This window comes from Lepisosteus oculatus, chromosome 21, assembly GCF_040954835.1.
Source record: "Lepisosteus oculatus isolate fLepOcu1 chromosome 21, fLepOcu1.hap2, whole genome shotgun sequence".
Lineage (NCBI taxonomy): Eukaryota > Metazoa > Chordata > Actinopteri > Semionotiformes > Lepisosteidae > Lepisosteus > Lepisosteus oculatus.
This window is the reverse complement of record NC_090716.1, coordinates 2,217,645-2,227,828: the sequence shown is the minus strand read 5'-3', so window position 1 is coordinate 2,227,828 and position 10,184 is coordinate 2,217,645. Positions and strand designations below refer to the sequence as shown.

Below are 10,184 nucleotides of genomic sequence, written 5' to 3'. Positions count from 1 at the left end.
GAGAACCTCCCAGTTCTGCACTGTACGGATGCATCAGGGACAAACCTGTTATGAATAAAGAGGACGGGTAGACAAAGAGAAGACCGTGGCAATGGCAGAGGCACAGAGGGAAACCTCTGCTGGCAGGAGTGTCCAGTTCTGGCCCTGGAGGGCTGCTGTCTCCGTAGGTCTTCATGTCAATTATATCTAACCCAGCTGGTTACTGTCTTAACTGGACCAGCTTAACCGCTTCTCCTAACTTTTCAGGTGCTGCTGCTTCAAAGAGAAAACCTGCAGACACGCTGACCGTCCCTGCAGGAGCAGGAGTGGACGGCCCGCAGACACGCTGACCGTCCCTGCAGGAGCAGGAGTGGACGGCCCGCAGACACACTGACCAGCCCTGCAGGAGCAGGAGTGGACAGCCCGCAGACACACTGACCAGCCCTGCAGGAGCAGGAGTGGACAGCCCGCAGACACACTGACCAGCCCTGCAGGAGCAGGAGTGGACAGCCCGCAGACACACTGACCAGCCCTGCAGGAGCAGGAGTGGACAGCCCGCAGACACACTGACCAGCCCTGCAGGAGCAGGAGTGGACAGCCCGCAGACACACTGACCGGCCCTGCAGGAGCAGGAGTGGACAGCCCGCAGACACACTGACCGGCCCTGCAGGAGCAGGAGTGGACAGCCCGCAGACACACTGACCGGCCCTGCAGGAGCAGGAGTGGACAGCCCGCAGACACACTGACCGGCCCTGCAGGAGCAGGGACTGGCCAGCCTAGGTTCACAGTTGCACTGCATTCCCAGTGTCAGGTCTGTCTATTGAAAGAGTAGAGCTCTGTCAAATGACACAGGCCTCTTCACTTAATCAAGAAAGTGCCCAGCATGCCCTTAAACACCTGCTTACCCAGACATCGTCTGGACCTGGATTCTAGAAGTGTTCATTGAAGCAAGTGCCACCCACACTCCTCTGCGAACCAGACAGAGCCCAGTTCGTTTTTCTCCATGTGCAGGCTAGGGGCCCCCCCAACCCCACAAAACAAGCGACACGACTCCACCGGACAACCCTGAGCACAGGGCTCCGGCACCTGAACGCCGCACGCCGAGAAAGAGAGATCACGTAACCGCCCCCCTTTGTGTCACTTTTTGGAACCGGAAAACGTCAAAGAGAACGAGGACACTGTGCTGAACGGTATATAAAGAACAATTTATTGACAAAACACTACAGCTACAAGAAGAAGTATTACCATCAGAAAATATGGCATCTGTCAAAAAATGTATATCTTCCCTTTTTGTCAGTCTAGGACAGATCTGGTCAGCACAGCGCTGAACGCCGGATTGGCCTGTTCGTGTCCTGGTGCTGGGCTGAGGCCAGCAGGGTGGAGATGTCCCTCCTCTCCAGTTTTGGGGTGTGGCAGCTTGAAGATGGGGGGGGTGGGGGTGAAGGACCTGACTCTGCTGGGGGAGGAGGGGGGTGTTGGTGCCACCCCCTGTCATTAAAACAGCGAAACCCCCATAGAGAAGAGCATTCTGGGACAGACCACAGGACAGGACCCTGATCTAGGGGGCAGGGTCACAGAACACAGGAGCCACGCTCGGAGGACAGTCGTCCGTGCTGGAGAGAGGAGAGGAGGGAGCCACACCCACAAACGCTCACGAGGGAGAGGTGCAGAGAAACCACAGCTGTTTGCAAACCGCGTGGACTAACTCACAGAGCAACAAGAAGTTTGTTTCGCGGTTTCCAACAAGCTACCTAGCCCTGCCTGGTTTCTGGCAGCTAATGGACAGAGCAGTTCCCACACCCCTTCAGTGGTACTGTACTCCTGTGCTTATAACACGACAAGTTGACAGCCACCAGTGGGTCTGAATATATTTGAACAAAGTGCTGTTCTATATTAGTACACAGACATACATTCATAGTTATTACTATTAGTGACATTAAAAATTAATGTAGTTACTGTTTCAATAGGTGAAAAGGTATAAGGAATGAACCTGTGGCTTGAGTATTGCTTGAACGCAATAACAGATAAAGTGCATCTGGCCTTTAACCATGCTCACCAGCAGCAGGGTCCCTCACAAGGAGGGGTGTTGCGATGGGGGGTTTTGTGGACAGAGCTTCTCTCGTTCTGGTCCCTCAGACGGGACGGGCTTCACCTGCAGGATTCGCGCCGCCCCTCCGCGCCCCCGAGCAGAGCCGACCTCTCGTCGCAGGCTGGGGGGCCCTGGCTCTCTCCCCGGCTCGGGTGGGGACCCCGGGGGAACGGGGGCTCGTCCCTGGTGAGGAAGTGCTGAGAGGCGGCCCCCCCGACGGCCAGGACAGCCCACAGGGCCAGCAGGGCGCCGTCTGGTGAAGCAAGAGGCGCAGACCAGTCTGGAACACCTTCCTCTGGGTCTCGGCACAGTCATTACAACACACTCGCGCGCACATCCACAGCCATATCACCCTGCAGCTCCCAGCTGGCAGCCCCACTGGAGCTCAGCAGTGTGAGCCTGGTCAGTACCTGGATGGGAGACTCCTGGGAAAGCTGAGGCTGCTGCTGGAAGAGGTGTTAGTGGGGCCAGCAGGGGGCGCTCACCCTGCGGTCTGTGTGGGTCCTAATGTCCCAGTATAGTAACGGGGACACTAAACTGTAAAAAGGCGCCGTCCTTCAGATGAGACGTAAAATCGAGGTCCTGACTCTCTGTGGTCATTAACAATCCCAGGGCATTTCTTGCAAAGAGTAGGGGTGTTACCCCGGTGTCCTGGCCAAATTTCCCCCTGGCCTTTACCAGTCATGGCCTCCTAATAACCCCCCTCTCTGAACTGGCTTCATCACTCTGCTCTCCTCCCCACTGAGAGCTGGTGTGTGTGAGAGGACTGGAGCATCATCCAGGTGGGGCTGCACACTGGTGGGGGTGGAGGGGATCCCCATGACCTGTAAAGAGCTCTGGGTGGAGGGGCCAGAAAAGCACTATATAAGTGTAAGGAATTAGTAATTATGACATCCACTAGGCTTTGAAACCATGAGCAGCCCCATCCCATACACCCAGCAGGCTTGAGCTGAGGCCCTGCATTGCTCGAGTGGGTGTCAACCCAACACCACATCGTGCCCTCCTCCCTGGGGCATTCCAAATATACTCTCCCCGAGCCAAGCCCTGCTCCTTCAAGTAGATTCATAGCTGTGCAGGTAGGAGGGGGTGCATAGATACATGAGCAATATCTACGTGTTGCATGTAACCTACAGGGTCTCCCATCATTCAGTACCGAGGCGTTAACGCACGTCACACCAGCCAGCTAGCAAGAAAGCAACTCACCCGTGGACTGGAAAGGCGCCAGGATGATGGCCTGGGAGAACAGGGGGCTGACGGCTCTCCGGATCACACTCAGGAGAATGTAGGGCAGGCTGGTGGGGAGGTACGAGCCCACCATGAGCACTGCGGTGTAGGAGCCCACCCAAGCACAGGACAGGATGCTGAGCTGGGGGCAGGGTCAGAGAACACAGGAGTTAGTCTCGGAGGAAAGCAGTCCAGGCCGGACCCAGGGAGAGGAGGAGGCTACACCCATAAACATGATCACAAGGCAGGGAAGTCAAAATACTGCAGCCCTATGCAAACCGCATGGACTAACTTACACAGCGCCTAGCTGCTGGTACCTAGCTGACTCGAGGAGAAACTGCTCAATGTCTGGGAAAGCTTGCGGTTGAGTATTCCTGCACCCAAAGCCAGACAGCCAAAAAACAGAGGTTAAAAAGCAAGCACGTAAATTAAAAGGAATTAATGGGACTCGGTGATGAAGAGCTCACCTGGAGAATTAGACCCCCAGGAGTCCTCCAGGACTGGATGTGAGACCCCTGCAGTAAACTATGCACTATGCACCGGCCAGGTGGACACTGTGCCAGACAACACGCTGCCTGACTGGGCCAGCAACGGCCAGTGTCCCACTCACCGCTCTGGGGTAGGCCAGCACGACGGCAGGCAGCACGATGGAGATGGCCGTCACGCACGTCCAGAACAGCACGTCAGACCTCAGCATCTTCTCGTTCACTGCGTTTTAAAACAACAGCTCGGTAAAGGTGGGAAACGACCGATCCGTCGCGGAAAAGATCCTATTTTCCGGAGAGCACCAAAGGAGACGCGTTGCTCTGAAGTCAAGCACTTTCATAAAGATTTTATATCCCCGAGTACAGCTCTGGTCACTCTGGTATAACCACAAATGGGCTATTAGCGTTTGCTAAGAGAACTTGGAACGAACCCAGGTCAGGTCCGACACACAACTTACAAAAGAGAGCGTTTCACCACAGCACACCACTCAGCTTATTGCTCGCAAAAGGGGATCATCACCATGCAGTGTATTTTATTCACCAAACGCTGGGCCTTTCTGAGTTATATTTATATTACATGCATGTGGGGGGCACTGGGGGATGAGAAGAAATATGAATGAGTCACATGAACCCCTTCAGAAATAACCCCACACCAGAGTAACCTTTTTAAAGGGGAACTGCAGTCCCAATTTCTCAGATCTCGGTAACTAAACAGATTCATTGACGGGATCAGAAAACGTGACAAATGCCGAATTAAAAGCACAAAACCAGGAACTTTGTGAGAGCGCTGCAAGTCAGCACTTTGTTGCAAAGCCCTGGTCTCGCTGTGGGCAACAGGAAGGAGCCCTTCCTGCTCACTAGTCTCTGTCACGACTACTGTCATGTGACGTCTGAGCGAATAAGCACAGGTCGCGCAGCAGACATTTCACAGCAGGAACGTTCTAATGTGACTTGCATGCAGAGTTCAGAAAACAGTATTTGGGGGCAAAACCGCCTTGCAGTCAAGAGCCACGTTTCTATTGGATTAAAAGAGCCGTATTCACAAGCCTGCTGGTTTGCAGTGTCATTGGGCTGCATCACCACACTGGAGGGTTTGCGGCCTCGTTCTGAATCGCAGAACATGGCGCTGCGCCCACCTGGAAATTGAATCTACTTTGTGATGGAAGTTGGGAGATTTTGCAAGCGACTGTGCAGACCTGACTTTCACTGTGGTTTGAGATGCGCTCATCGATGCTGATTCTTCCTAACCCCGGTATATAAAAATAGGGTTGCAGGTGCCCTTTAACCCCGTCGGCGCTCCGACTTACCGAGTGGGGTGAACATTATAACCGCGGCCAGGAGGAACCCTGGGACCAGGCCGGCCAGCGCCGTCAGCAGGAGAGGCGCCCTGAGCCGCCACCCGCACAGAGCGAACAGGGCTCCCCCGAGCCCTCCGGTCACGGCGGCGGACACCAGACACACTGCGGGAGGAGACCAGACGACCCAGGCTGAGCCGCGGGCCCACGAACGCCCCGGGGGCCCGCGCTCAGCGGCGACGTCACGGCGCCAGAACTCACGGTCGTACGAGGCGCCCGAAAAACGTCCCACCAGCACGAACGAGAGCAGGCAGAACAGCAGGAACCCCAAGAAGAAGAGTCCTGAAAAAGCCCAACGGGACAAAAGCGTCTCAGTGTTTCTCCCTCTCTACCAGCTCGAGGGCCTGTCCACACAAACCACGGGACGAGCGGAAAGGGCTTTTAAAACCGAGGACACGAGGCACTTTACGAAAAGGGGGGCGTACATCTGGAACCCCCTGTCCTGCGCGTTGTTTCCTTGGTGGTTTGTTTCAAGCAGTGGCTGAACTGAGATCCTTTAACCTGCTTAACCTCAAAGCTAAAAAACTTACCGGCCACAGGAAACCTGTGCCCAGCAAAGCAGACAAACAGCCCGTAGAGCCCCAGGACAGCGAAGAACACCCGTGACGAAACTGGGCCTACGGAAGCAGGGAACACGAAAACATTCAGTTTTTGACCTGAGGCGGGGCTCTGGATTAAACGCTAATGGTGGTTTTCGAAGGCGGATAATGACGGGAAAGACCGAGGTGTAACAGTCTGTAAAAGGAATGTTTCCGGGGGTGAGATTTTCACAGTAGCTCACCTGTACCAGCAGGCAGTGAGGAACAAAAGGCAACAGACGACTACCACCACAGCTGCTTTTACTAGCTCTGCTTCCTGCAGACTTCCTCTCCCTCAGCAGGAGAGTTGATGGTTTCTGGTCAAGAGGGAGGCCAGCGTCTCACACAGTGCTGGGAATCTGACCCGCCAACCTCTCTTCACACCCGAGGTCAAGCAACGCACTCAACCTGCATAGATCCACCATCCCTGCAGCCCCACTGGGAAAGCTAAGGTTGCTGCTGGAAGAGGTGTTAGTGGGGCCAGTAGGGGGCGCTCGCCCTGCGGTCTGTGTGGGTCCTAATGCCCCAGTACAGTGACTATACTGTAAAAAATTATCTTTTTTACCAAGGTCATGACTCTCTGTGCTCAATAAAAATCCCAGGGCATTTCTTGCAAAGAGTAGGAGTGTTACCTACTGTCCTGTCCAAATTTCCAAATTACCTACTGTCTTGTCCCATTAAAAATTTCCCCCTGGCCTTTACCAGTCATGGCCTCCTACTAACCCCCCTCTCTGAACTGGCTTCATCACTCTGCTCTCCTCCCCACTGAGAGCTGGTGTGTGGGGAGAGGACTGGAGCATCATCCAGGGGGGGCTGCACACTGGTGGGGGTGGAGGGGATCCCCATGACCTGTAAAGCGCTCTGAGTGGAGTGTCCAGAAATAAGTGTAAGGAATTATTATAATTTTGTGCATCCAACACACACACACACTTCCAGACCTCTCCTGCACTTTCCAGCACCGAGGCAGTTCACCCAGTACCAGCGGTGCCACCCTGCTGGTGTCTGAAGGGGGAGAGCAGCATCCGTCCCCCCTCCGGGGCTGGATCACTCACCCTGACCCCGGCAGGGGCCGGGAGGGGCCAGACCGCAGCTGTAGGTCGACACGGGGACGTAGAGGGAGGCGGCGTGACGCAGGGGGTCCCGGACCACCACAGCATAGATCACCCCAATGCTGGCGAAGGGGCTGACGAGCAGGCGGGTCTTGTCGAAGGAGGTCAGGGAAGCGATCTGGAACGGCAGGAGACAGCTTGAAGAGAGAGCAGCGCTTGATAAGGGACTGCGAGGACGCGGACCCCAGGGCAGCCTGGCATCATAAACCAGGGCACTGTGGACAGGCTCTTTAGAGGGGAACTGCAGCCCCAACTTCTCTGACCTGCTATTAAATCTCGGCAACATAATCAATTCGTTGACGTCACAGAAAAAATCACATTCTGAATTAAGCACGAAATCTTGAACTTTGTAAAAGTACCGTAAGTTGCCGTGTTGTCGCAAACCCCTGGTGTCGCCCCAAGAATTGCGATGTGATGCGGCCCTTCCTGCTCACTAGTCACTGTCATGACAGACATCCCACATAGACGCACGCAATCCCACCTTCCTCCCATACTGCTCCACATTCTGCACCGAGCTCATCCTCGCTAGCCCGTCAAACAGCCCGGCCTCACTGACGTCCACCTCCGACAGGAAGTACTGGTAGAGGTCGTAGGTCAGCCTCCACCTCGAGTGGGTCCCTTGGCCGACATCACATGCTGGGGGGCTCAGGTTTCTAACACCACCGGGGGAAGAGAGAGAGAACACGTGAGGACAAAGGCCAGCACTCGGGGAGAACGGGGTTAAACTGGCCAGAACCGTACATGTGAGCTCTCGGAGTACGGGCACCAGGATCGGTGGAGGCTCTGGAAAAGAATTATACGCATTTGGGTTTCCGAGCAGCATCTGTACTACCCTGTAGCTCACCACTGGAGCTCAGCAGGTGTGAGCCTGGTCAGTACCTGGATGGGAGACTCCTGGGAAAGCTGAGGCTGCTGCTGGAAGAGGTGTTAGTGGGGCCACCAGGGGGCGCTCACCCTGCAGTCTGTGTGGGTCCTAATGCCTCAGTATAGTGATGGGGACACTATACTGTAAAAAAGGCGCCATCGTTCAGATGTGAAACCGAGGTCCTGACTCTCTGTGGTCATTAAAAATCCCAGGGTGTTTTTTTGAAAAGAGTAGGGGTGTAACCCCAGCCAAATTTCCCCCTGGCCTTTACCAGTCATGGCCTTCTAATAACCCCCATCTCTGAACTGGCTTCATCACTCTGCTCTCCTCCCCACTGAGAGCTGGTGTGTGTGAGAAGACTGGAGCATCATCTGGTGGGGCTGCACACTGGTGGGGGTGGAGGGGATCCCCATGACCTGTACAGAGCTCTGAGGGGAGTGTCCAGGAAAGTGCTATGCAAATGTCTTAAAACCCGCTGGCAAGCTCTGATGTTTGTGAAACCTGTACAATGTTGCGGATCGGATCCATTTCGAACCACTTGTCAGCTCACCTTGCAGCCCCTAGGTTGGCGGGCGCGAACTCTACCACGGTCTCGTGGGCCGTGAAGCCCAGGTGGACATTGGGGTCGTTTTCCATGTCGAATTCCGTGTTGCACGCCCCGGGAACAGGATCTGGAGGAAAAACACACCGGGACAGAGGGACACCATTGCAGAAGACCTCACCGCTGACACACTGACACGGCTGAAAGGAAGCCGTGTCCTACTGCGCCACACACACCTTGCTCCCGGTAAGGCACGACGCTTACGAGCGCGGTGACGTTCTCCTCGGATCTGATGAAGAAGGAAGCCCGAAGCGCCGACTCCTTCAGCGGGATCCACAGCCCGGGGCTGGTCCCGTTGTAGGACGCGTCACGGGGGAACGCCTGCAGTACCAGAAGCGAACACTGGGGGTCAGTCGCGGCCTGCAAATCACGGCTCGTTTGCAGTATCAGCCTCAGCCTTTATTGCAGTTGCAGATTATTATGTGTATAGTGAAACAATCTGGGAAGACACCCGTGTTTGGACAGCTTACAACAGATGTAAAGACGTATTTCCAGGCTATATCGCAATGTTAGACCTGATCTTTACCTCGTTTAATCTTTTTTCATAAAGTGTAATTGTATTACAGTACGTTTCCCTCACGATGTCACTGATGTGCTGTCTGTAGTCGTTTGTATTGTATGTATTTTTGTTGCTACAATAAGAAATTTCAAAAAAAGGTTTCGGTGTGGCAATGTTTCAATTTCATGTGCGGGCTCTGCTACTTGATTGAGTCCCTAACTACACCGACAATTAAAACTGGCGCTTTCCACAGGAAAAAAGTGTTCACGCCAACTTATAACTCAGCCGGAACGAAAAACCAGCCCAGACACGACAAAAAGCCCCTTAAAGAGACTCTTAAGACTCGCAAGAGCGGGACGGCCCTCCCGAGGCGAGGGGTACCTGTGACTGGGACAGGGTGACGCGGCGGGACTGGGTCTGCGCCTGGACCAGCACTCCCACTCCGGCGTCGCCCACTTCCGCCACCAGCAGCTCGGGGGTGTTGGCGAGCAGGCGCAGGAAATACGGCTGGGAGAGGGGCACGGCGAGACCACCTGGTTCAAAACAAAAACCGGAGCAGAGCAGAGCCTTGTGCTGAGTTCCGTATAAAGGCTTGGCTACACGCGTGCTTTGCGGGTCGGATGAAAAGAGACAATTACACTCAACGTCTAGTTGAGTAAACAGTAAACTGTTGGACTGAACAGTAAACTCTCTGCTACATCTGGCTTTTCCCATTTACAAGTTTTTGTGCAATATATGCCAGGGACGTGTGCCATATATTTATATTAATATCGTGCAATACAACTTTTTGTGTACTGTTCTGGTTTGTTCTTTGTATATTCTGGACCGTGAGTAACTCTTTAAGTGCACCTCTCACTGTCTGTACGGATTGTATTGTATGTATTGTATTGTTGTATTATTGTATCATTTCGTTACAATGTGCTGTGTTGACTGTGAAGCTGCTGTTGCACTGCAATTACCCTCACGCGATCAATAAAGTATCTATCTAGTTGTAGCCTTGCTTTTGTAGAGCAGGCATGAAGCTACGACTTTTATCGACGCGATGGCGTGCCTGCTGGAGCGCCTCAGCTAATGAGCACGAATAAGCACCAGCTCCCGGTACTGTCTGTACCTTCAGCACTGCGAGACGCCGCCGCCGCCTCTCCGCCGAGCCCGGGCAGCCGGCAGACCGCGGCCAGCAGGACGGGCCAGCACAGCGAAGCGTCTTTCCGCGTCATCGCCCACTCGTCTTCATGTAGTCCCCGTTAGCGAGCAGGTCGGAGAGGCTGCCGAGGCCGAGTCGCGGAGTTTCGCCTCCCCTCCGGCTTCACTTCCTCGTTTCGTGCCCCGGGTGACGTCATCGACCTACGCCTGCCCACCCCCTCCTCCTCCAGATCTCCAAAAGGAGAAGCCCAGTCTGT

At 54.6% G+C, this 10,184-nt stretch overlaps 1 protein-coding gene across 1 annotated transcript; it reads right to left on the bottom strand.

The window, feature by feature from the left end:
- Window positions 1-1,165: 1,165 nt before the first annotated feature.
- LOC102687731 (transmembrane 7 superfamily member 3-like) lies at window positions 1,166-10,150 on the bottom strand. The gene is made up of 12 exons (XM_015338627.2): window positions 9,896-10,150; window positions 9,166-9,317; window positions 8,462-8,606; window positions 8,235-8,355; window positions 7,301-7,472; window positions 6,763-6,937; window positions 5,663-5,749; window positions 5,334-5,414; window positions 5,085-5,237; window positions 3,903-4,000; window positions 3,272-3,434; window positions 1,166-2,321 (listed from the first exon to the last, which is right to left on the bottom strand). Exons 1-12 carry the CDS (start codon window positions 9,999-10,001, stop codon window positions 2,128-2,130), a joined length of 1,647 nt encoding a protein of 548 aa, XP_015194113.2. The 5' UTR covers window positions 10,002-10,150; the 3' UTR covers window positions 1,166-2,127.
- Window positions 10,151-10,184: the final 34 nt, after the last annotated feature.